This window comes from Caloenas nicobarica, chromosome 11 (assembly GCF_036013445.1).
Source record: "Caloenas nicobarica isolate bCalNic1 chromosome 11, bCalNic1.hap1, whole genome shotgun sequence".
NCBI lineage: Eukaryota > Metazoa > Chordata > Aves > Columbiformes > Columbidae > Caloenas > Caloenas nicobarica.
The window spans coordinates 5,915,211-5,941,877 of NC_088255.1; the positions used below are offsets into that span (position 1 = coordinate 5,915,211).

Genomic DNA, 26,667 nt, shown 5'->3' on the forward strand with positions numbered 1-26,667 from the left:
TTGCATTGGCCTTAGGACACTTAAAGTTTTTGTTAAAAAAAAAAAAAGAACAAAACACCTCTTGGGCTCAACTTTGGAGTGTTATCAAGCCTTCTTGTCATCAAAACAGTATGAAGAGCATGGAAACAAAATTTGGAATATCTTGCCAGTACCTTAGAATTACATTTTATAAATCAATTATTAAGAAAAAAAGAATTAGCATTCACCACAAGAACATACATAAAATATGAACATAATTTTTTACTTGAACTACTCTTGTGAAGCAGGAAATAGTTATGTCTGTAGCTCAACTAGAGATCACGGACTCGGAGCACAGTTTTCTTGTTCAGGTTTTTTTGTAATGTTGACTTAGCATTCTTCAGGTCCAAGTCTGGGCCTTAACTACAAGGCAAATCATTGGTGAGATTACAACCAAAAGAAGTGGATGCGAATATATTGATGTCAAAATTCAGCATCCAATTTAAGGTTCAAGGCCTCCAAAAATAAAAAGCTTTATGGGTTAAAGTGCATTTTCAAGATGTTTATGTGACCTTGTAATGCTTGGCTACTATAAGCAAAACATGGAAACAAATCGTTGGACTTATTCTCTTTTTTTGGTACTGTCATCTTTATCCAGGTTTCCATGTAACACAGATATGCCTGTTTGATAGAAGATGGAAACATCTATTAGCAAGTTTGATCTATAGATAATGGGGCTAAACTAGGAGCAGCTTATTTGTCTTCAGTGAGAAACAAGGTGTCTAAAATCTTAACCATACTCCTCAGAGTAACCTGTTTTTTGTAAGAGCAAGATTCAACTCTTGTTGCACTAGGTCACGTGGAATGCTTTTTTAATACCAAAAGTTGAGAAGAGAGTCTGTGTGCTGGATGATACTTTCCTTTGCATGTTGGTTAGCTGATAGTGGAGGAAGTATGGCCTGGTTTATAAGCTAAAACACACTTAACACACTTTTCTCCTCTTCTAGAAATTAATTCCGAAGATTGAATTCCTGGATTTGAGTCACAATGGAGTGTCTCTGGTAGAAAATTTACAGGTAAGTGGGGCTTTTGAAGGTGATTTCCCTGCCCCAACCCCCCAGCTGCCTGAGATGCTAGAACATAGATTTTCTTGCTTCAGAGTTTTGTTGCTCATCTTCCTGTTGAAGAATAGTTTAAGCCCAAAAGGTGTATCCTTTATAACATCAAGTTATAATGACGCTTTTCTTTCTTGTTCTGGATATCTTAATTTCTTTGCCAATATTGACATACAACATTTAGTTCTTAAATTTATTCACTGCCAGCTGTATCTGTGGGTTGTTAAAAATGCAGTTGAGGAAGTTCCTATTCTACAGGCCTCTGTAATGGACAATTTCATGTCATGTTTTTCATGCTAGGCAGTGTCCTGCATGAAAATACTGCACAAAAAGATGAGCAAAGCCGTAATATGGTGTCTTCGGTATCGTTAATTTTAATGAATTGGTGTCTGACGTGGATTTTCTGTGCTTTTGTAGCATCTTTACAACCTTGTTCACCTGGACTTATCCTACAACAAGCTTACATCTCTAGAAGGTGTTCACACAAAACTAGGAAACATCAAGACTCTGAATTTAGCGGGAAATCAGCTAGAAATGCTGTGTGGTCTTAACAAACTGTACTCATTAGTGAACTTGGACCTGAGCAACAACAAAATAGAACAGGTAGCTGTTGATTTTTCAGTGTGAAACTGAATTGTGCTTTAAATCACAAGCAATTTCTTTTAGTGGGTGAAACTGCAAATTAAAAGTGGCTGTAGTGATTTTTTTCTGGTTATTATGTGTGTAACTTATGCAAGAAATGCTCAGTCTGTATGGTCATTTTAATTTAGCCAATCTCTATTAATCCTTTTATTCAAAAACTTTCAGATTGATGAAGTAAAAAATATAGGAAACCTCCCATGCTTAGAGAAGGTGGTCTTATCCAGCAATCCGTTGAGCATCATCCCTGATTACCGGACCAAAGTACTTGCTCAGTTTGGGGACAGGGCCTCAGAGGTAAGACACAGGGCACTTACGCCTCTGAAGCTGGCACATGAAAAAAGATCTTTTTTTTTTAAAGCCTGATGAGGAAAGTAGTGTGAATATTCTAAACACCTGATGAGCGTTTAGTGTGTGTTGGACAAGGTGTTTAGACAATGAAAGCATATTAACATTATTCAACTATGCTCCTGGATCTAAATGGAAGTTTACCCTGTCTTCATTGTTTCAATATTAACATACTATTACCCACAGTTTTGCTAGAGGGATGTAAAACTTTACAAGCACTTCTGAGTTTGCATTAAATTAATATCATATTAGAGCAAGGTCTAATGTGATAAATGCACATAGTTTGCATTAAGCTAATTTTTTATTATTATGTTAATAGAAATAAATTGCAGAACTACCTTGTTTCGAAGATTTTTAGGTGTTTTAACATTTTTTTTTCCAGGTCTGTTTGGATAACATTGTTACCACAGAAAAGGAACTAGACACTGTGGAAGTGCTAAAAGCTATTCAGAAAGCAAAGGAGGTGAAATACAAGCTGAGCAACTCTGATAAGAAGGTGAATTTAGTGCTGGGAGAGGAGTAGAATGTGCTGCGTAAAAAAGTTTACAAGAAGACTTCTACAAATTAGATCTAAGCAGAATTAAACTTTCCTTAGCGTTAAAGTTTTTATGCTTTCTTTGTGCTTTAATGTGGTATGAACTTTAATGTTGCCTCTTTTTCCTGTTTAGCTTCCAGTGTCATTTCAGTAATTATCTGACCTTGTTTTTTGTTCTGGCCTGGGAGAGAGGAAGTGGGAGGAAAAGATAAAATTACTTAATGGTATACACAATGAATACGCAGTTGACCTTAACAGCTGTATTTTACACCTTATACAAGTACTGTAGAGATTTGACTCTTTTTCTGCTTGTGCTGCAGGGTACTGAAATGACTTTCCCAAAATTTCTTCTTGTGGGTATTTAGTGGTGGAAAAGAATCAGGAATCTGAATCTTTCTTGCCTTCTCCTGTGCGTCTGTGTGCTGTGTAGTTGGTTAGTCTTGTTTTGGTAATAAACTTATTATCAGAACCTATTCTGTCCCTAAAGTGTAGAAATCCTTTTTTCATTCTCTTGTGGTTTGTGAAACTCACTGCTAGTTTTGTCAATACAGTGATTAGTCAGTGATCAGAACGACTCCTAAATTCTCAGTGGAATTCCACTTAATGTGAAAATAGAAACTTCAGTGGATGTGACACCCCTCCCCCTGCCTCAAAAAAAAAAAAAAAGCTGACACTTTTACTGAAATGGAGAAAGTTTGTGTAGACTTATTTTAGTTCAGGATTTAATGTCCTGTGTATTTAGGTTTTTTCTTTAATCACTGCATACTTTCTTTATTAGATCAGTGAGGACTCCAGGCTCACTGCTGCCAGCTCCAAATCAAACTGTTCTTCTCTTACTGTTCGTCCTTCCTCTCCCTCTCTGCCTCGTCCTGTCAGCTCCAGCCAAGGTAATCATGTATGTATCGTGCTGCTGGGCTGAGCCTCTTGGTTCTGCTTTTCTAAGCTGCATTGATATACATGAATATTATATGCATGGATACAGAGCTTATCAAGACAAAGCAGAAAGACCTGCTAGTATTGGCTTAGGAAGTGGAAGTTGTATGTGGATCAGCAAAGCTGACCTGTTGTTCACTGTAGTGTTAATTAACTGCAGTGGAAGTTTGGGTACAGGATTTCTTTTACTGCATCATCCTGCAGAAATCACAGGCAGAGGACTGTTATCTTCTCCTAGTCTAGATATGTGGCATGTGTAGACATGTTTTAAAATTGCATCTCTACCTCTTCTTGGTGTGGAAAATGTGAGCCCAAGCAGCATATGCTCCATTATTGCTTTTTTGCAAGAGCTGCATTTCTGTCAAACCTGAGGGAAGATCAAGACATGAGTAAAAGACAGTTGTGGGATTAGTGTTCTGGCTGAGCCTGTGATTTCAGTACATCTGTTGTGTTCTACAGCACCTGTGAATCTTACCTGAAAATTATTTTTACTGTATGTTTCAAATAAGCAATCCTGTTTCATTAGGCACTTAAAAGAATTGGCCTGTCTTTCATCTTTGGCAGGAGCCCTTAAGACTGACTTATGTGAATATTCATTTGTGACTGAGAAGTTATAAAGATACTTTTTTTTTTTGCTTTTGCCCAATTGAAAACTTAAAGTGAAGTAGGATATGAATAGCAGTGGAAGACTTAATAACCATTTAAAAGAGCAGGGATTATGTTCTCAATAATTTGTGGTGGAACAGCCTAGTCTTCCCAATTAACTGGTGGATGGGGGAGAGAAACATGTCTGAGAAGCTTGGTCTATGAAGAAAGTCCATTGCTGTGATTTCTGCAAAATCAGTAGAGGTTTCTTAGTTCAGTCTATAAAACGGAAGTTGTTCTGACAGAATTTAAGGACAGGCAACTTAGATATGGATTTAGTTGCTATTTATGTACTTCATTTGCAATTGTAAACCTTCTAGATCACTCTTTTATCTGCAGATAAAATGCCTTTTTTAAAGTCAATTCTTACTTTAAAGTATTAAACATTTGGGTTACAGGACTGACATGATTTGTCTATGTAACACCCTGCAGTTTCATACAGGACTAGCTGTAAAAATGCATGCTAGCAATCACTGTGACTGTTTAAAGGTTATTTGTCTTTTTCTATTACAGTGATTGTTTAAGAGCAAATGAGAAGACAAGAAAATCTAGATCTTTCTGAAGTACTTGGGAGTTTTATAGAAAGGCTGGTGTAAGAGTCAAGGTTTATTTGCTGTAGTCCTTTTCCATAAGGTTCCTTTAGTAGAATCTTGGGGAAGGCTTTTATAAATAGTGGGAAAATGAAGACTAGGGCAGGCTATTTCTCATATAGCTATCAAGGATTCTTTTCAGAATACTGATTTTGAGAAATCCTTTAAAAAATGGAAATATGCTAGGCAATTAGATTTATTGTTAGACCTTAAATCGTGAATAATGGAATTAATTTCCTGCTATGCTATTTCTGTGAATTGCTTTCTCCGCAGTTTTTCTAGACACCATCTGTTTCCGTAACATATTATTCAAATTAAATGTCACTGGTAAATGGCTTATGGAAAAAGATTAAATATTTATATAGGAAACAGAAAACCAAAAATAATGCTGTCATGTTCTGGTTTTCCTGTCAATTTGAGTTTCCTTCTTGCTAACACAGTATTTTGTTAAAGTAATAAATACCTCTTGTGTTTCCTCTGGCTATGAGATGGTTTAATGTAATCTACTAAACTTTACCATCAATTCAGGAGGATTCAGGCAGGAGTTTTTATGCTCAAGCCAGAAGCATATCCATACTGCAATTCTGTTATTTTATACATTCATATACTTGAGCTGACTGGCTTAGTGGTAATACCGAAAATTGATTAGCTCTATTATATCAATGCAATACTGTGAATATCAAACAAGCAAAAAGCGAAATGTCCCCGAGAATGTTGGCCTGTGTGCACTCATGGTAAGTTTTTACTGGTGATTCAGCTTCAAACCTTCAAAAAGGTTCCAGATAAGGTGAGATAATTGTCTTGAGTGGCATTTGAGGGACTTGACCTTCTGAGTCTGGTTTGAAGGTTTTACACAGATATTATACTTGCTCACTTGAAGCCTACAGAAGTTTGCGAGAATGCTACGAAGTTTATAAAGAGTGCTTTGCTGTGTTTGTTTGCCAGCTTGGCAATGTTTTGGTAAAAATAAGTATTAGTGTTAATAAAACTGACTAGTTCTGTTAAAACTAAATGTGAAGAATTCTTACATCAGATGTTGAGATTTAAATTGATTGTTAGCTTGAAAAATGAGCTTTAGCAGTCTTTAATGCAACTTTTAGTGCAGTTAAAGATACTTCTGTAATTAAACTAAAATTGTACCTGCTTTTGTTTTGTCCTGACTACTATGTGAAGATATCCTTTATCTTTAAAGATTTATGATCAGATCTTGACTTATAGAATTTTACTTCCACTTGGCAGATACTATTAGACATGAATTTTGGTTTTAGTTCACTGATTTTAACAGCTGTTTATATTTGTTCTAGAAATAATTTGTGAAGAAGCAATCCTAGCCAGCAATTTTTTGCAATCCAGTGGTTCGACTCCTACAGACCATACAGTTCCCCAGAGATGCTTTGAAATACCGGACTCCACATGTAAAAATCAGGTAACTGCCATCCTTCTGTTTATTTTTTGGTATTTTTTAAAGTGTTTTTGCAAGCTAATTTCTGTTACTAACCTTCTGTTATCATAGTAATCTGTTGCAAAGGTTTTTTGATTCTCAGAGCTATTACAATGGAAAAGGAGGTAGCCCCAAATCTGAGTGAAGGGGTTAGTCCACCACGTAAATGAAATGCATAGTCCAAGTCTACCAGAGTTGCAGAGAATTGTTGTCACTGTCATGACTTTGAAACATTTACACAGTATTTGTATCACGTCATTTAATATCCACATAGATACTGAGTGTAAGACTTCTATCTTAGCTTATTAAAATACCAGTTTTTGGAAGGCAATTCTCTTGCTATTAGAGTTGATGAACATTCTCCTTGTCCATAGGTAATGGCCTTAATTTGTCTCCTTCAAACTCCTGCTGTTAACTTCTGGATTGTGATTTCATTTGTTATTTTGGAAACACTCTTCATATGCATGGCTTCAAGGAATGAGAGAGCAAGACTTGAGGGAATCTCTTCCTTTGCAACCAGTGTAGTTGGTGTTTGTCAAGTTCCTTTAACTTTTTGTCTCGCTTCAGTAAAAATTTGTAGTGTGCTGGAATGTCTGGGGGTCACAGGTTGGATCTGTTCTCAAGTCAGCAGCAGTTGATTGTTTTCCTGCCTTAATTGAATGCCCAACCTGAAGTAAACAGATTTGAGGATCCTCAAAGGACAGCTGCTACAACAGGCAGGACTCTGCAGTGAGTTGGCCAACTTTAAAAAGTGGGAGCCAACATTAACTTTGTTTTTCATGTATGCTGAAGTCTGTCAGCAGCTGGAAGTAGTTGAGAGCCTCCTGATGTTTTCTTCTCCTTAGGCACCTGCCTCTCTATTGGATTCATGTGAAGAGTATGGCAGTAGTCATCATATGTGGTAAGCTAGTCATATAAGTTCTCGTTGAAATCTTTGCTAGCTTTTGGATAATAACACTGGATGCTGCATTTTTAAGCCTGGCCTTTAAGGCAAATCAGTCTTGTTCATTGTATGCTGCCTCTGTGGGGTTTTTTTGAACCAAAATCAGTTTCATGGTATAGTGGTTTTAACCTTTGAACCCTGGAATGCAGTTGGTAGTTTGAAAACTAGCAATAGCTGTATTGTAAAGTGCTTTAACTCATAAGGATATACTTATTGAGGTTGGGAAGTGAAAGATAAGTTAAACTTTTTAGATTTTACATTCTATAGAATTACATGCCACAAGCCTTTAAAATCATTGGCTGTGTGCAGTACGAAGATGTTTTACAAAATTACACTGACTTAACTGTAGTAACAAGAGTAACCTCCAAAGTTCTGAAAAGCAGCACCATGAATTGTAGGTAGCTATGACTGGTTTTAAACTCAAGCTTGTACTCACTGTGGCTTTTTACCTCTTTTGAAGTTCGGATCATTCAGAGGAAGAACACTGTGTGGTGCCTGACCCCTGTAACACAGTCATCTTGCCTTTTAATTGTATGTCATACACTGCCACAAACCAAGATTTTGTCCAGCACCTTTCTGCCTTGATAGTGCAGACTGTGCAGAGATCTCCCCCCTCCTTCACAGAGAACAAGGGAAGCCCTCTGGATGATTCCAGAACCATAGACAAAGAAGATGGGTATTTTGAAATGGGACTTCACGAAGGAGATCAGACCTGTGAGTTCAGCACTACTCGGTCATCCGACAGCATCCCAGTGGAGAGTGTTGACATAGTCAAAATTCTCTGGAGTTTTTCCATTCACATTCATAAGGGACTCAGGCAGTTTGCTTCCTGTTTGGTTTTGACTGATGATATGCTAGCTGTGTTTGAGATTCCTCATCAGGAATTGAGAGGAAAATGCCAGCACATCCCTTCTGCCTTGAAATTGATGCTGTGTTTTCCGTATACTGATCTAACAGAATTTGGCTTTCTCCTGCCAGAAATCTGTTTAACACTGAAGGTGAAAACCAGTGACAACTGCTTGTTTATTGTTTCGGACTTCCAGAATCTTCAAGACTTTTATTCCTGTTTACACACATGTTACTCGCAACACCACATGTCAGTGTTACCAAGCTCCACGTTGTACTGTGGAAAAGCAAACCTCCAGACATTTCTCGGTCAGCTTATGGAATTGAATTGCATTTCGGCAGAAGATGTTGAAATAAAAGGTTGTTTCCCAACATATCTTGTTTGTGGGAATAAAACCAATGTTCAGAAAATCTTGCATCGGCCAGAGTCAGCTGGCAATAGCAAAGAACGGTCCAAAAATGTTTTGTGCTCTGCACTTTATTCTTCAGTGTATAAGTCTTCTGACCATGGTCCCTGTGTTGTCCATCCATGTTGGATATTTCTAACACCCCAGCATTTGTACATAGTAAAGGTGGATTTCAGTTTACTGCCAGGTAAATGGGTGGGCACAGAAGAGTTGGGAAGTGTTTTTAAGCTGAGTAGGATTCCGTTAGCATCTCTTGTGTTGCATCCGACTCATGGATCCATCCAGCAGAAGGGTTCATTTTCAGATGGGCATGTGCTGGAGTTGCTCGTTGGATACAGATTTGTTACAGCAGTGTTCATTCTACCTCATGAGAAATTCCACTTCCTAAGAATCTACAGTCTTTTAAGGACACTCCTGCAGGATGTGAAGACTATTATTATTTTCAAAGCTTCAAGCAAATCAGATGCTGTAAGAAATCACGTTGTGGAGGCAAACAGACATGGTCAGTCAGCAAGGTAACAATTGCCATAAATTTTCCCCAGTCTGTTGCACTGTGCTGAAGTTAATGTGGCCTAGCCAGTGCGTTTGCAGTTGTCATTGTAATTGGTTTTGGCCTTTACTGTTGATGAAGTACTTTTTCGTTCTGGTAGTCTGTAGTACGTGTGAATGGTTAGCCTGTACCTGTCTACCTTTTTCTGTTTAGTTTTATCATTGTAACATAAAATGTACAGGGTGTTTCAAAAAGATGGACCCAATTTGAAATCATTGTATCTACAACCACAAACTGCCCATGAATGAAACTCTTACCACTTGAAAGGTCGGGGCACAGAGTTTCAAATGATAACTGCTAGATTACTGCTAGATAAATTTTTGTGTAATTGTAACATGTTGCTCTTGTGAAACACACAGCTTTGAAGTTGGGTCCATCTTTTTGAAACACCTTGTATTTTCTTATGGAAGGAGACTTCCTATTTCATGTGCTTGCAGGCTGAGGTCATGGCAGATTGACAGCTATGCTCAAGAGAAATAATTTAAACTATTAAGAATAGAAGTTGCCTGTTCCTAATTTCTGAATGAAATATAAAGTATGAATTCTTGTAGGGGAAGAGCTGTGTATTTCTTAAATGTTGATGTGTTTTCTGGATCTCTTCTAGCTTTTGCAAACCTCACCTGACGCTGTCATCTTTATATCCATCTGAATTTCTTATGCAGAAGATAACAGAAGATAACCAGATTCCTGTTCACCTTCATGTTTCTGCATCTCTGCAGTATGTGGCTGGGCTGAAGGGAAATGCCTTGGTTGAGTTTTTCCATGGCAACATTGCAGAGGTATTGTGCCTAACCCAGGGGTATGAAAAGATGCCTTGTGACCTTTCAGTACTAGACAGTATTTTAAAAAGAACGTTCCTGATCAAACTGAAAACAAGGGTTAGGCTCTGCGAAACCTGGAAGCATTTTGGTCAAAAACCTGTTTGTTATTCCATTTTGGGTTCCTGGCTACAGCAACTGGGATCCTGCCAGGCATAATTTGTCTTCAGAATCCTTGATGCAGAACAGGAATGTACATTAGTGTATGTCTTGAAGATGATTACTCTAATAATGTTTCTCTTTTCTTTAAAGTGGCAAAAGGAAAGAAAATTACTGGAGTGGAATTATTTTGTGATGGTATCTAGCTGAATCAATGTGTCCCAACTCCTTTGTGTAATATGGGTGCATGAATACAACACATGTGCCTGTCTGTCAATACTCCAGAAATGAGCAAATAAACCAAATTTCTGAAAAACTGTGTGGGGAACATCAAATTTAAAAGTACCAATCTTACCTTAAATTCATGATGTGGCTTTTTGAGTGATTAGTCATTGTGGCCTGAGTACAAATGTCAATTGAAAAGCTTATTGAGAAACAGAAACTTTTTTTTTTATTCCCTTACCTCACTTCCAAAGCTTTTAGGTAGGCACAAGTTAGAAGTTGTGCTTTTTTTACACCAGGAGAAGCTGATAAAGCAAGCAGGTGACTCATCTGAGGATCCACAATAAGCTCATCAAGTGAGAAGCTGGAAAAATGCTGGGTGGAATAGCAGCTGTAGTGACAAGCTGTGCTTCTGTCCTCTCTTAAGGATCTTTGTATCCAACTCTTCAGTAGCATCTGAAGGCTTAATAGACTTGCTGAGGCTTGGAGGCACTTTCAGCTCTTGATTAAAATTTTGTCTGCAGTGTCTGTCCTAGAAAGTCTTTTCTTGTGTACTAGATTTTTTTCTAAAAAGCTTTTCTAGTCTTTGTCAGAAAGTAAGGAATAATTAAACCACAACAGAAAAGGTTTTCTTACATAAACACATGACATTTTTAGTTGACTGCTCCTGTGTTTACCTGAAAGCTGCTGCAGTTATAATAAGTTTGGAGGTGAATGTCTGCTCTTTGACTGTAGCATGTTCAGATTTTCAAATTGTTTGGTTTTTTTTAGTAGTCTAAAGTTGCCTCTAAGATGGTGAAGCTATCTGAAATATCAAAACGTGCAAGTGATTTATGAAATACAATTTACATCTTAGGTGGAAAATGAAGAGTTGAGACATCTCATGTGGTCTTCAGTTCTGTTTTACAAGACTCCCAATGTGGAAGTGATGGCTTGTGTGCTTCTCTCAACAAAAGCCATTTACTTTCTGTTGGATGATTCTTTCATTCATGCTGATGAGCACCAGTCAGGTCAGATAGCTATTTTCATCTTTTAATAATGTTATCAACTTAATCCCTGTCTGTCTGTTTGTCTTCAGTTTAAATACCAGTTTTGGTCGATACTCTTGGACCTCCTAGTTGAGGGAAAGGCTGGCACAGTTCGCTGCATGCAAATACTCACATGAGGCTTTAATGTTCAATGAAACAGGGTCTTGAGTCATGTCTGCTTCTCAAACAGACCTTTCCCTGTTCTGTTGTGCCCATGCTTTTGTCAGATGTCATTTCGTGGTCCCTAGCATTATCTGGACAGCTAAAGGCCCTTTCATAACCAGGATGGCAGGTGAAAGGTGAAGCAGCTCATGGTGTATGTTCAATTCACCTGAGTTGCTTGTTAATGCATCTGTTGATTTAAATCTGAGATGTGGCAGCTACTTCAAGAAACACTGCTGACAAGATGTGGTTGTATTTGCTTGAGAAATCATTAGCCACTATTCCCACCTTCTTCTTAATTTCTTCCTTCAGATGTGATATAGGTCTAAGATTTGAATATAAAAATTATGCTCACAGAAAGAAGAATAATAATTCTTTTTTCTGTTGACTTTATCATATGTCCTTTTTCAACAGATTTTTGGAACAAAGAAAACTCAGATTGTGAAAATAGCTCTTTCCACCTCTCTTGCTGCTTTGTGCTAAAACTTAATGACCTGCAGTCAGTAAATGTTGGCCTGTTTGACCAATACTTCCGAATTACTGGTGAGTACATATTGTGCTTTAAGTTTTTCCAGTTCTATTTTGTCTGTTTAGTCTTAGATGAAATCCATTCTTTATTTTATTGGTGAGATGGAAGAGTATATTATTTTGTTGCTGCTTAAAAGAAATTGAGTTAGTGTAACACTAGTGATGCTGTACCAGTAGGCTGATGGTAGTCTTGCAACATCTTGTAATTGAGGTAACTGGGAAGCTTAATATCAATGAATTAATTGGTCCCACCAGTGTTTTTGAAAATTGTCCTGTCTTAATGACACATTAAAAGGAAAATCTAAAGACTTGTTGTTCTGAGATTTCGGCTTGCAGTAAAGAGTAAGATCAAGGTACTGCCCATGTTGCAAAATGCATAATTGGTAGTTGACTTCTGGATAGAAAATAGAGATATAAAATTTACAAAAGGTAATGGTGTCAACTTAAAACTTAATGGAAATAACATGAGTAAAGTTTCTGGGCTGGCGTTTCACCTCAGAGTCCCACTACATGTGAGTCAGACATTCCTGTGTTCTACAGCGTTCTCTTGTTGTGTTGGGACCTCAATGGTGGGCAGGGAAGGAAATCTACCTTCTGGAAATGATTTGAAGTGACCTTACATATAACAAGTTCACAAAGAAAACTGAAGGCACTTTTTTCTATAAGATAAATAGTAACAATAAGATGATAATAAGGTTGAACTTGTACAGCAATAGTTGAACAGTTAAATTGTAGGTGTGTACATCGTATTTTAAATCAAGAAATTATATTCTTCATTTTTTGAAGAATTTGTAACGATTGTAATATTCTTTTCCAAGGATTTGAAAGCTTTCTGAATAATGATGCATATTTTCAGGAGAAACAATCCTTGCAAGAAATCTTTTTTTGGTGTCAGTTGTGTGTTGGGTGAAGAAATTGTGATAATTGTTTATGTTCTGTCTTCTCTTCAGGACACTCTGCAGATCATATAGTCACTTGCCTGACGAGAGACAGTTACAACACTCATACCTTCATACAGCAGCTTATGGCGGTTCTGTCATTGCTTGCACGCACGCCTTCACCTGAGCCAGTAGATAAAGACTTCTACTCTGAATTTGGGAGTAAAAACACGGGTAAGTGGTCTTTTCTACATCACGAGTTATTTAGGCATCATCTAAAGCATACTGATAAAAACTCTTTTGAGGGAAATATATGCATCAAGTGTTTCCTAGTTGATACTTTAACCAAACTCCCTGACTTTATCTCACATGTGCCTTATCTGAACAGATTTGTTAAAACATAAACAGTCTTGCGCATGTGAAGTTAGTGATGGCTTGAGTCCAGCAGAAACAGCACTTCCCATATAGTGTGTTGGGCCATGTAGTGGTGTAGACTGCAAGTTTCAGCCTAACCTATAAAGTCTTGTATATCACTGAAGAACAGTGAAAGTAACAAAGTCTGAAGGTTACATTTTCCTTCACTTGGTCAAATAAAAGCATCCTGTCATTCTGTGGGGATGTAGTGAAGTGAAAACTAGACTTTTTAAGATGTGTTAGGTTCAATTCTAATATTAGGTGAAACTTTTTTGCTTGGAATTCTGAAGCCGGTTGAAGGCATAAAATAAAATGGCGTTTTCCTGAGGAATGTTTGTTATTGTTACTGTTTTAAGGAGAAGCTGTGTAAGCCTGGGTAGTGCAAGGCTGGATGGGAAGTTATAATCTTTTATTAGACCGATTGATTTGTATGAAAAAAGCAGGCTTGCTTCCTTCAAGCTTTGCTATGTTGTATTTCAGCACTTACCCTTACAAGGAGTAAGGGTCTGCAGTGTCACCTCCTGCTGCTCCAGAAGGTAGCATGGAGCAGAGGAATGTACTCATTTGAGCAGGGATATACAAGCAATTCATGTAGAGTCGTCATTTTCTTTTTTGTTGTTTTTAATTTCTGCCTTTTCTCTCTGGTTAAAAGCAGCAGGGATTTTGTTTGTGTTCAGTGATCCGATAATGCTTTTGGTGCATTGAGAACTGGTGGCTGGGGAGGTCGTCAGCTGGTAGGGAGGTGGACAACCTCTGATATGAGGATCCAGCTGTATTTCCTTCTGCCTCTTCTGCTGTCACCCTGAACTAGTTATGTGCTTAGAAATTTGCAGAAAAGTATGTTGGTACTGCAAGAGAGACTCCAGTAGAGATCTGCAATCCAAAGAAAATTATTCTAGTATTGTAAATAAGTGAAACCATGTATAAATAGATATAAAACTTGAATTCTTGCAGCTGTCAAAGTTTGTTGCTTATCCTAATGTGTTAAGAAAGTATTGTATAGTACTAATTGGAAGTATAACGAATGTATGTTTATTGCAGGAAAAATGGAGAATTATGAACTGATTCACTCTAGCAGAGTAAAATTTATTTATCCAAATGAAGAGGAAATTGGGGACCTTGCCTTTCTAGTGGCAGAGAAGATGGATGGTTTGACTAATCTTCCGTCCCTCAACATCCTTCTGTATGTGTTGGCATTTCAAGTAAATCATGTCGAAGGGTCTGCCCAAAACACCAGTTTGCTTCAGCCTAAAACACTTATATTAACCAGCTCTGATTTGTTCCTCTTTGATGAAGATTATATCAGTTACCCACTACCTGAATTTGCTAAGGAACCACCAAAGAGAGATAAGTATCAGCTTGCAGATGGAAGACGAATCCGGGATTTAGATAGAGTACTTATGGGTTATCAGACATATCCACAGGCCCTTACATTTGTGTTTGATGATGTTCAGAATCAGGATCTGATGCAGAATTTAACACTGGATCACTTTGGAGAAACTGATAGTGCCCTAAAGGGAAATGCTAAACAAGAAGGCAGCAGGAGCAGAGAGATCCAGTGGTACATCTTCATCCCGAGCGCAGAAAGCAGGGAGAAATTAATTTCGCTGCTTGCAAGACAGTGGGAGATCCTGTGTGGTAGGGAACTGCCTTTGGAACTCACTGGGTAATTATTGCACAGCTAAGTGATTTCAGTGTCTATTATAAGGTAAAGCACAGTGTTTAGATAGCGCCTGTCAAGTACTGTTTTATTAAAATAAGGAGCTGACCTGGACTCCCTTACTCCCTAGTGCAGTGAACATTTAATAGTACGTAGAAATATTCTGAAGTGTTAACTGGGGACTGAACTTCTTGTAAAGTCTATTTTTTATGCAATAGTGTATAGTGAAAAAATCATGAGACATCCTGGGAAACTGTATGGAAAAATTAAGGAGTCAACACGAGATATGCTGTCGTCTAGGGCTGTTAAGGTTTCTGCTATTTTTCTGTATATATCAGTCTTGCTGTTCTATACAAACTCTAATTTGTAAATAAGAGTAAATGCTTGTGTATGTTCAAGTGCAATGTACTTTATGAGAAGTATTTTGGGTATGCTGCTAATGCTTATTATTTAATGATCTTACAGTTTTACATATGTTTTTCTTTGAGGCCAAATGTAATTATTTGCTGCCAGTCATGAACTTAGCAGGAAAATTTGAGCAACAAGCAGGTTACAAATGTCATATGAAATTAGTTTCGTGGGCATTCTTTTTCCTTATCCTAGGATAAAAAAGAATTGCCTGTTAAAGACCACTCAGTATCATCCTGAAATGGGAAATACCCAACATGAGTATGAGCATTTTGTCAGCAAATAATGAATTTGTATCTCTGAACACAAAGTCTTTCTTTTGCCTATTTTGTCAATACAAATAAAGTGTAATTTGACAGTTTTATTTTGGCCTTGTCTTTATTCAAGTTTATCTTGTGTTTGCAGGATACCATATGGCAGTTCAGCATCACATATTATGTTCCTAGAGTGTATTGTGAAGTGTGAAATATGCAGCAAGATGAAAGAAGAAAATAGTTTGTTCTACACTAGCAAGCTTGTACTGGTCCAGAAATAGAGCTGAGTCATGGAAACTGAGGATCTGCAGCTTCTAAACACAATTTGAGGATTTATTTCAAGTACTTTTGCTTCTCTATGAGATGTTAGGGATTTGCTTTCCAACCTGTCATGTTTAACTTGAATATTACAATGCCCAAGAGGTTTTAGCCCTCCCCCATGACAGTAAAATCCCTACTCACTGTTATGAAGACAAATACTGAGACTTTGAAAAAGGACTGTTTTGTGTCCACTGGGATTAAGAAGGGAAGGACAGTTTTGATATATATGTGCCAGCTGATGCTCCTTAAAAAAAAAAAAATACAGAAAAATTTAGGTTGGAAAAGACCTCTGGAGGTCTGACAGTCAAGCTCAAAGCAAGGCAGACTTCAAACAGATTGCTCAGGGTCTGGTCCAAACAAGTTTTGAGTTTTCTCTGAGAATGGCGAGTCCACAGTGGCACTGGGAATTTGGTGATTCCGTGGAGGGTTATTCTGTGCTGATGGGGAGCTTGGCTCTGCTCTTTAGGATCCAGAGTCCAGGAATGTGGCAGTCAGTGCAAGGATGACAAAGACACAGGCAGGTAAAGTCAAAATTGTACTGTGGGATGCAGTGGGGTTCCCTAAACAACCAAAGAGGTGAGGAGCTTTACCCGAGTGCTGCTCTGGTTACAGTTTAGCAGAGGAAACTGAGCCCCTCTCAAGCTTAGACTGAACTGAACAGTTAAGGTAGGTACTGTAGACTCTAGGGGAAAACTAAATTTTACTGTACTTCAGAGCTCTTCTTTTACCTGAAGTCTCAAGGATACTTATGTTCTCATTTAACCTTAATTTTGTTATTAGGTAGAAAAAATTAACTTCTAAAATAACCCTAGGGATAAAATAATTAAAAGCTTAGGTCTTCATTAGTTCTCTCTGAAGTAACTCCGTTAATCACTTATTTGTAATTCTCATAGGTTAGCACTTAAGAGGAGCCTGTGGCAACTTGAATAGTCTGATCTGCCAGCATTTGAGATATTAGCAAATGAACAGATCATTTACAAATATAGTTATTGGTTTAAGTGAATGCAGAGGTAATCTGTAATAAGTCCTTTGGAGATGCCTAGGGTTTGAGCCAGCATGAAGAAATATCATGGCCTTTTATACTGGGTGTTATACTTGTCATTGTTTCTGGATAAATCAACCCTGCTTCTGTCTTATTTGTAAGGCCTGTCCTGGGGGATGCTTTGTGCTTGAGATAGACCTGAGTTCTGTTTTTAAGCGTCCTTTGTAAAACCCAACTGCTCAAATGTATTTCAGCACGCTAGTGCATATCATAGAATCATGTATTAGAACAAGCAAGGAAACCCCCCTGCTTGTTATATAGTTTGAACTGTCAAAGTCTCTTTTCAGATTTTATTGCAGCAAGAACACAGCTGTGATTAAACTTGACATTATTTTAAGTCCACAGCTATTAAAACAATCTCTCCCTTTGGATCAGATAATTAATTTAGGAAGCGGGTACAATTCTCCCTTGAGATCTTCATAAACACTGATCACATCTTAAGATTAACAAAATGTTCAATAATTCTTAAGATACATACTGCAGTATTTCTTGATTCTTCAATTTAGTATCTCTTCTATGGTGCCATCAGAATTGTTTACTTCAGGGCATTTTTTTCAATAAAAGATATCTTGTACTTTGCCAGGTAAGGCATGGGCTGTGCAAAGTAAAGTTTTTCCCTGATATTTTAGCTCTTTTTCATTTTTACCTGGGGGAAAAGAAAAAAAACACAAAGCCAAAACAATAATTCCCTCTTCTCTGCCACCAGATATCTGATCCCCTGCTCTTTTGCCCATGTTAAAACCTGCTGGTGTTACGGTGCTTTGTGGGTACCAATTTCTGTTCATTTAAGTGCAATGTTAAGCTGAAAAATTTTGTTTATTGTCATTCCTCGGCACCAGCCTATTGTCTTTAATTCTAATATAATCTTATTTTTAAATATAGGCATTTATTTAAATGCGTTTTCATTGAAAATGCAAAATACCTAATCTTGAACTTTATGATTGTTTCATTTCATAGAGATTTCTCAGCTTTCCACAATGTTTCTACAGAAAGTTCTGCAAAACGAAGTAGCTTTGTCAGCATTTGTGGTCAAATAAAAGTCATGATTTCTACCTCTCATTTTGCAAGAGTGCTATGAAGCCCTGCATGTGTATTTCTCTTTAGTAATCCTTTATACTCAAATCTTTTACAGCTTCCAACCCTTGTTCAGCATTAAGACAGTATCTAAGTAGTTAAAGTTATGACCAGATGCATGTCTAGGCAGGTGGGGAGACCTCATTCAGGAAAGTATCTCCTAAACCATCCTAGACTTGCTTGATCTGGCCGTGCAGCTGATGTAGGTGTGTGCCAGGAGGACCCAGGCTGTCGTGTTCAGTGTCATCTGCTGAGGGTCTGCCCAAAGGTTTTAAAACTTTCCTTGCTTTACAATTGAAAAATTGTAAATGAATTTCACTAGGAAGGAAAGTAAATGAGGTGCTGACCTGAGCTAGACTGTGTTTTTCTTTGCGAGAGAAATGGGAGCGTGGCTGCATCCTGTCTGCCCTGTGCCCACAGTGCTGTGATCTGCCTGGCTGTGCATGTACTGAGCAGTGATGGATTTACATCAGCCCCTCTGACTTGTCTTCCTGTTCTTGTCAGCTTAGATAAGGAGTATGGGGGTTTTTTTTAAAAAAAAAAAAAAAAAATCAAGTAACACAAAATGCCCCTGCTTCCTGCGTGAATCTCTATGATCAAAAAGTTTTACCTCTGCAGTATTAATCTTCAAACATACCAAATCTTAGGTGGAGAAGCAGCAACATGAGGAAAAGCGTGAAGCTGTGGCTCAGCAGACAGACTGCAGACTGCTGTTTCCTGCTGTTTACCCGATAATGAAAAGCATTTAGTAACTTGGTAAGCTAAAAACTGATGTGGAAAAAGGGAGGATATGAAACTCATTAGAATAAGAAGGTGCTAAAGAAAGGCTGTGGCCAACGCTGGAAAAAACCTGTGTGAATAGGTGCATAAAGAGTAATAGCTGGTGTTGATAAGCTGTTCATTAGGCCCTTATGCTTTGAAACTTAAGACCTCTGAGAGAGGATGATGAGAACTCCCAGCATCTCCAAAGTTGTTGAAAATGCTGAGATAGTGGGATCCCAACTCTTGTTTCTGTCATGCTGTTCATGGGCAGGTGCTTCAGTGCACTCCTTGGCAAACTGTCTGCTATAGCTTAAGTCAAACATTATAAGCTCTTTCTGTCCCTTGTGGATAACAGTGGGTGAAGGATAAGCAGCACCACTGTGGGAAAACAGTTGTGCTGATGTGAGCAGGTGCCGAGTTTTGATAGCTCTGCCCGTTTGTTCAAACAGTTTTACTCAGACATCCAATTCATATTGAATATCTGTGAGGAATTTAGTGCCTGACTCTCCCAGTACAATCGCAGGGCACTGCTTAATAGATGTAAAAGATACAAAAGTAAAACCAAGAGATGGGAATATGTAGCTGCTTTTGCTACAGGAGCATATGTAAAGGAACTGGGGGTCAATAGCAATAAATAGGCCAGGCTGTACAGCATTTATGTACAGACGTTTGTACTTCTGCCCTTTCGAAGTTTTGAACGAACAGGATGTGAGCAGCTGTGATCATTTCTTCCTGAATTGCACAACAACATCGTGCTCAGCTATCTCTCTCTACCTGTCTGCTTAAAATTGGACCACTGGATGTGTGAGAGAGTGAGATAAACAGTCTCCTACTTGCTGTGTGACCTTTCAGGTTTTTTGCGTTTAAATTCCTGTTCATTCTAGGTTGATAAGAAAAAAAAAAAGTGTCCCCTAGCCTCTGCACCAGCAGCCTCAGGGATGTGTTCAGTACATATGGTACAGCTGGCTGTCTCCCTACACACCAGCACTTCTGGCTTGGTCTGTTTAATCCTTTGCTGTACCTCTGTAGAGCCACAGCCTTCTAACACACGTTTCAGAGCAAAGAGACTTTCTGTTCTTTCCCAGAAGAGTGGAGTGAGAGTCTGTTTCTCACTGTGGATCTAATCAAATGCCCTGCTCCCACAGAGGCTGTGTGGCATGGCGTACTGGATGGTAAATCATTTGTCTTGGCTCTGTAATTTCTATAAAGATTGCTTAAACAAAATATTTCAATAGCAGGAAATTGCCCAAGCTAGCCAGGGCTGCACACACTTCACAGAGGAGGGCTGGTGATCCAGCATTTTAAAATGCAGCGTGACACAGGCAGGGAGTCTGGAAGGGTTCATAGCTGTACCCTTTTCCTTTACCCAGGCGACAATTTTTTTTTCCCCATGGAACAGGTTAAGTAGTTTTCACCAGCAGTTTCTCAACTCTGAATGTTTGTGTTCACAGAAAAAAGTACCAAGTCTTAGATAAGTTACTTCAGAGGAACCAAATTTTGTCAATGCATGAAACAAAAAGACTGAGTGAGGAAAACATCCTGAGTACTGGTGCTGCTTGCCGACAATCTGCTGATGATTTAGGAGACTCAGACTACAGAGTAAAATATTATTAGTTTGTAGAAGTTGCCCGTATTGGGGCCAGAATTTGAAGATGATGCTTCTGAGACCCACATCTGTGACTTCAACTGCTAAACCAGCCACCTTTGCTGTGTGGGCAGGAGACACTTGACCGATAATTCAACCTCCATGCTTTCCAAAACAAATGAAAGCCCACATGCTAAAGCTCACAGATAAACACACTGACAGCTGAAAACTCGTACTGTATGTTTTAAAATTGGATTTGCACCATCCTGTTTCAGTCAAACATGGACTAGGACGTGAAAGAAATCCTTCTGCTTTGCCTGCACAGGGCCATTTGCATGCTCTGTTATCAGATGCTTAGAAGTCTTGCTTATAAATTTTCCCTTTAATGAAGGTGGTTTTTTCCAGTTTTTCTGTCTCACATATGCTTTTAATTGCTGGTGACATAGCAAGTCTCATGGATTCTTTCCTAATGCACCGCTGGGTATTTCATCTGTAAATTCTTGACAGTTCAGAAGCAATCAGATGTTGAATGCTCTGACAGATCTCAGGATCTTGCTTTGTGGGACTTTGTGGGATTTAAATGTTTTGTGCAGATGCTTATGTATATGGCCTGATCTCATATAGAAATGAGGGAACTGGTTTTTTAATTTATTGACAATTGTGAAGGCTGTTGGACAAAACAGTGGAATCAAAAAATTGATCCAATGCATTTTGCCTCTGAGGGATAAGCTTTTTATTTATGTCACCCATGAGAAAATCCATCCATCTGCCTAGGAGGAATCTATCTATCAGAAGAGAATGGGAACAGTGTAAGTGGAGCAGTAATTTGTGTTCATTTCAGCCAGTTTCGCTCCCCGTTTCCATGTTGGTGTAGCCACTTTTGGTTATACTGCCACTGTGAGCACATTGCCTTCTTTCTGCTGTGCACTGAGCATTATTAATGGCTCTCGGCCACCCATTAATTTGAAGGCAGTTGGTACTTCACCTTCTTACTAATGCCCAGAATCACGCAGATCTGAAGTTGATGCAGGTTTTGGTGTTCCAGATCCAGCAGCAGTGACCAACAAAGTAAGTTCCCATTCCCTCATAGCAGTTCATACACAGTGACTGAAACACGCTGCCTGTGCCGCTTGATCAGGAAAGCAGCATCTGATGACAGATGACCTTCTCATTTTTCAGTTTATGCTCTGCTACTGTACAGTGGCAGTACTCAGTGTTTACGATTTTAGCCTGTATATTGCTGTTGTATTGCTTGTCTTTAAATGAGTTATGATCAGATAAGAAAGCTGGCTGTGAACCTGTTGATGATACTGTGAATCTGATTTATTTCATTCAGACAAGAATTTTACCAAGCCTTTCTCTCCCTTCCTTTCCTAGTTTCCTTTCAGTAGTTCAGATGCAGTGACGATAAGCAGCCCTGGAAAGCCTCGGAATCAGTCTTTGTGTGTCTTTTTTCCCCCGTACTGTTTTCAGTGTTTCAGCCATTGGGAAAATGGTCTGAAGGTTCATTAAAAGATCCCCCTGCCTCTTCAGTGCCTCAGGGTAAGCTATTTTCATCTTAAAAGCTTATCAGCTATCTGCGGATGCCCAGTACTGGCAACTTAATCCCTATGTCATATAGCCAGCGCTCAGAAGACCATCAACAAGTGCTCAGCATCCTTCTGGGCTGCCTGGTTTAGCTGTGTACACCTATCAGGTAGCATGGAGCAGAGGAGCAGGTTCATTCTGCTTACACGGGCAGTCTAGTACCATGACTGTAGGTAAACAAAGCATTGTACAGCTTCCATACTAATGTCCCCCTCTACAAGAATGTCCCCACTGTCCCTTTGCGACTGCCATCCCACGAGAACTGGTCCGAGCTATGTTGTCTCTACGTCCTTTCACAGATCTGCAGGGTACCAAATGGTTTCCAGAGCTGTGCGAGCCCTCTGACCTTGCCAGAGTGGCTGTCCCAGAGCTGCAGTTGTCCTGGAGCAGGACAAGCGGGCTGAGTCGTCAGATTGAGCTGTGGGCTGGTGCCTCTCACATGGGTCGCCGTGGATGGTGTGTGCCTTATCTGCTTCCTGTTCATGGATATATAATAGTGCTTTGCTGTTCATCATGCTGGCTGTCTCTGGGGGATGGAGGAAGAGCTAAAGCACAACTAACGGCACTAGTAAGTACAGCAGTTCTAATATACTTTATATGTTAGTATGTGTGTTTTTGAGGAGGGGGAGACAAAAGAATATTAATGCGCTCAAATATTTACATAAGCACAAGAGCAGTTTCCTATCCTGGTTTCATTTAGACACCTTCATGTACTATTAATGGCTCAAAAATGAGAAGATACCTCGTTGCTTAGTAGGATTTGTTACCAACAGCAGCAGTCTTTAGACTGCTCAGTACAGTGGCTTCTCTTGGCAGCGTGGGGAGACAAAGTCCATATAAAATCTGTCAATAATAAATTCTTGGTTGTTTTTAATGTTCAAAATGAGAAATTCAATTGCAGACCGTACCTCGGGCTAGCATGTATTTTTTTAATCCCATTTTGGGAGTTTCCTATTCTGAGTGCTATGGAAGTGCTCCTTGGATTCATCAAGCTGTCAGCAGAGTGTTTGGAAAATGATGTATTTTGCCACTGCTGCCATAGCACCTGCAAAATGTGATGTTTTGCTTGCTGAGAAACTCAAATATTTTAAATAAATATCAAAGCCTACCCAAAGTGCTTGATTGATTGATGGGATGTGCTTACATTATTGCTCTGAAGCACAGCACATCGCTCGCATTGCTTTGTTCGTGCATACTTTGGGATAGGTAATGGTCAGATCTACCTTTTGTTTGAGTTGTTGTGGACATATTAACGTTAGTGGTAAAAGGAAATTAATTTACCTTTCATGAATTCATGGTACTTAAGTTTCCCGATTGGATTTGCCTTCAGTTAAGCATACAGTTAACCGCTTTTCATTCCAATTAGTTGAAAACTAAGGATTTCCTTCCTTCTGTTTTGAACTGATATGTAAGAGGAAATCCGTAGATGTTCCTGTTTTGAGTAAACCTTTTAGTAAGGAGTTCTGCTTGTGCACTTTAAAAAAGAAAAGAAAGAAAAAAGTGGTGGTATTGATTCAGACGTAACGCTGGAAGTAGCAGATCCACTTCTGAAGGCTTTGCAGCCAAAGAGCACAGTGCGAAAATGCTCTCTCCCTGTTTACTTTTAACCTCTGGTTTATCTTGGATCTGATTCTTAGTAGGCGGTCTTATCTTACAGAAATCGCAGCCTCTATTGCCACCCCTTTTGTGGAAAGGGTCCTGCCTGTAAAAGCATGAAGATGCGTCCTCCTGGATTGCTGTTTTTCTTCTTAGCAGCGTGCTTCACTCCCACAGCTGACTGCCAGAGTCAGAGGGTAAGTCTGCGAGTCTTTGTTTAAACGTTCGTTGAAAAGTTCTTCTTATTTATACGGTTGCACGTTATGAAGTAGTCCTCCCCAAAATTCCTTTTTCCATTTACGTTTAGTTAGTTACATGCAGAATAACATCTATAATTAAACTTGAGGACTGTAAGGTATCTTCTCTGCTTGTGTGTGGGTATGTGTGTAGTCTAAACTGAGGAACTAAAAATAAGGTTGAAAGGAGCTGCTTGAGTTTTAGATCAGATTAAATTTGTGTTTATATTCAGCACTGAATATGAAAGTAGTAATATGAAAGGAATACACTTAGCATCTTCTGCTATTTTCTGTACATGTGATGGGAGCTTAGCATCTGGCAGGACAGGTCTATAAGTTCCCAGGATAATTGTATAGAAAAAACATTTAAAATCTCATCAAATTGTTGTTTTGCAACAGGGTAAATACCTTTGTTTCAAGTACATTTCCCAGCAGCTCCTCAGTGAGGAGTGCGCAGTATTTTCCATTTTGTTTCAATTTTGTTTCCATTTTATTGATTTTCTTTTGATTCCTTTATCTCCTTTTTTGTGTTTAGCAGCAGCACCTAGAAGAATGTACAATGCCCTGGTAGATCTCTAGGCTCCATGGTGAGGCATCCCACTTTCTGTAGGTTAGAATTCACACTAATTCATACTATTTTCTCTTCTGCCATCAGCCTTCTTGTGTCCTGCTGTGCAGGAATGACCTGGCCTACAAAGTCAGAAGCAGTGTGGGGGCGCTTGAAATCTTATTCTCTGGGGATCCGTGCTACGGAAGGGTTGTTTTGTCTTGAATGACAAAGGGGGGCCCTTGTGGACAGACCTGTGGTAGGGAAGGTGCATGTGAGCCTGAAAGACTTAATTTAGAAAAAGCCAGAGCACTGAAAAGATGCTTCAGGGTCAGGACTTTGGGTGGAAGTTTTGTATAGAGCCTTTCATAAAAGGGCCATAAATTACTAATAAGCATACAAATAAGGTATGAACCTTCGAGCTTGCAGGTTAATTAAGGTGACGTGCACAGACATAGTCTGAAGAAGCGTCAGTACTGCTGGTTTTTGTCTGGTCGGAGGCATTGGTTCCAGGCAGATGGGTTGCAGTATAGTAGCGCATTCAGAGGCATGGGCTCACAGCTTCAGCTGGTGTAAGTGGAAATTTTTGTCTCTTGACTTTGAGACACTGTGTTGATTTCTGTAATCACGGAGGTGGCTGGCTTGGTGTGAAACAGTTAAAATATCAGGTAATGAGTACCCCCACTCACATAGAAATGTTTTGAATCACTTCCAGAGCAGTTTATTTAATCCAGAAAGAATAACCTGGTTTTAGAGTTTTTCCTCAGAAGTTTTCCTCTTTTTTGGAGAAAGATAAGAAACGTTTGAAAGAATACAATGAGAGGTAAGGAAAAGCAAGGGTCTAAGGAAGTCTTGTCCAATATAGTTGAGGATGGGCATTGGATTTGATTGCAATAGAAGTGCTGTGATTCCACAAGAGGCCTCCGTTGTCTTGCAGGAGCCTTGCAGGGGCAATTAAGGGAGAAAAGGGAGATTTTGTGCTAGCTTTTTTTCAGTGATGTTACCTCAGGCCTCTGATTTGATGGCTCAAACATGACAGCAGATCTGTTTGCCTGATTTGTTTTCTGTGTGAGAGCCCTGAAAGTTTTTCTGCTGGGAGGAGGCCAGTCCCAGGCTGTGCTGGAGGAGGAGCAGAGGTGGGTGGAAGATGAGGGGATGCTTTCTGCATCCCTCTCTGCCTCCGGTGCGCTGCAGCTGAGACGGTGGGAAACACCCAGGGCAACAGCAGATCTTGTGTTACGCGTACTCTGAGCTTGATTGTTCATTCTTGTGCCGAAAAGTGCCTTCCTTGGACAAATGCGAAGGGTTTTTGTGTCCGGGTCTGTTCAGCCAAAGTGTTGCTGAGAACTTCTTGGGGAGGTACATGACTATAATGACTCAGACATGCGTCTAAGCTCTGTTTTGTAAAGGGCAAATGCACTGGAAACTTGGTGATTCATTAGATAATGACTGTTTCCAGAACTGGCTCCCAGGATTGTTGGAGCCGAACACTGACGTCCAAATGTGTTTTTCTTTCTTCCTTGAGGTTTTGTCATGCAAAAGGATTTGTGTTATTGTTTGAGAGGAGAAGATAAAGGGCAAAAATGAGGGGAATGAAACTAGTCCTTAAAAAAACTCTCCAGCTTATTTTCTTGAGGTGGAATAAGAGAAACATGAGCACTTGAGAAGTAAGGGGGCATCTGTGTGAGAGCGAGAGGAGGGAAGGAAGCACTGCAGCATCCAGCAGCTCAGATGTGTCTCAGCTGAGCACAGAGGGCAGCAGCTGCTCGTGCATGTGTGTGTGAGTGCAGGGAGAGAGCAGAGCCCAGCCCTGGCAGACTGAGCTCAGGGTGGGCACAGGCTCTTCACTTCTTTCAGCTACAGTTAGATGTCTTCTGCATTAAAAGCCTCCTTGAACTCTGGAGCTGTTTGAGAGCACCAGTCTTCCTTTCCTGTTGCTTTGTACCCAAAGCGTGGTACAGTCCAGGCTCACAACATCACCTGATGAGCACGGTGACTGTTTTCACCCCCTTTCCCTGATGTCGCCACCATGCACCTCACTGACTCTGGGCCCACCAGGCGGCATCGCTGCATCACAGGGGCAAATGTTCCCTCTCGCTGCTTCCTCTCCAGCATCTTCGAACTTACAAACAGCGGCCACAGAGGAGCCCTAGGGAACACTGCATCATTGTTTTCCATGAGGCTGTGCCCCAAGAGCCACCTCTGACTCAAACTCCGGTCTGTCTTTTATCCTCTCCAAACTTGGAGTATCCAAACTGTTGCATTTCTGTCCCTTGATTCCTTCTTCTGCTTTCCCAAGAAGCAAAACACTCCAGAAAACTACTACTTCATCAGTTCTGTCACTCAAATAAGAAAGGAAATATTTTTTTTATTATTTTCCACGTAGCTATTTTCTTCCTCTTTCCTCCTGCCTGTTGCTGCTGACACAAGCATATTTCCTTATAAAAAGGGGAAGATCTTACTGGAAAACTGCCTAAAGCTCACGAAGTGTTACAG

The 26,667-nt window shown here is 39.4% G+C and overlaps 2 protein-coding genes across 4 annotated transcripts in view; both read left to right on the forward strand.

The window, feature by feature from the left end:
• The window catches only part of NISCH (nischarin), a 31,587-nt gene extending 16,056 nt beyond the window's left edge, over window positions 1–15,531 (forward strand). Inside the window, exons 9-21 of one of the 2 annotated variants that reach the window (XM_065642505.1) lie at window positions 966–1,034; window positions 1,491–1,676; window positions 1,881–2,009; window positions 2,443–2,556; window positions 3,374–3,482; window positions 6,068–6,189; window positions 7,050–7,105; window positions 7,608–8,915; window positions 9,555–9,729; window positions 10,946–11,099; window positions 11,694–11,822; window positions 12,758–12,919; window positions 14,141–15,531. In XM_065642505.1, coding sequence (XP_065498577.1) covers window positions 966–1,034; window positions 1,491–1,676; window positions 1,881–2,009; window positions 2,443–2,556; window positions 3,374–3,482; window positions 6,068–6,189; window positions 7,050–7,105; window positions 7,608–8,915; window positions 9,555–9,729; window positions 10,946–11,099; window positions 11,694–11,822; window positions 12,758–12,919; window positions 14,141–14,769 — 3,342 coding nt within the window. In that variant the 3' untranslated portion in view covers window positions 14,770–15,531. Of the gene's footprint in view, window positions 1–965; window positions 1,035–1,490; window positions 1,677–1,880; window positions 2,010–2,442; window positions 2,557–3,373; window positions 3,491–6,067; window positions 6,190–7,049; window positions 7,106–7,607; window positions 8,916–9,554; window positions 9,730–10,945; window positions 11,100–11,693; window positions 11,823–12,757; window positions 12,920–14,140 lie in introns of those variants that run through there. The other variant, XM_065642506.1, reaches the window with a different exon arrangement.
• Window positions 15,532–22,231: 6,700 nt separating this feature from the next.
• Window positions 22,232–26,667, forward strand: part of STAB1 (stabilin 1) — a 58,863-nt gene continuing 54,427 nt past the window's right edge. Inside the window, exons 1-2 of one of the 2 annotated variants that reach the window (XM_065642988.1) lie at window positions 22,232–22,360; window positions 23,433–23,585. In XM_065642988.1, coding sequence (XP_065499060.1) covers window positions 22,232–22,360; window positions 23,433–23,585 — 282 coding nt within the window. The remainder of the gene's footprint in view (window positions 22,361–23,432; window positions 23,586–26,667) is intronic. The other variant, XM_065642991.1, reaches the window with a different exon arrangement.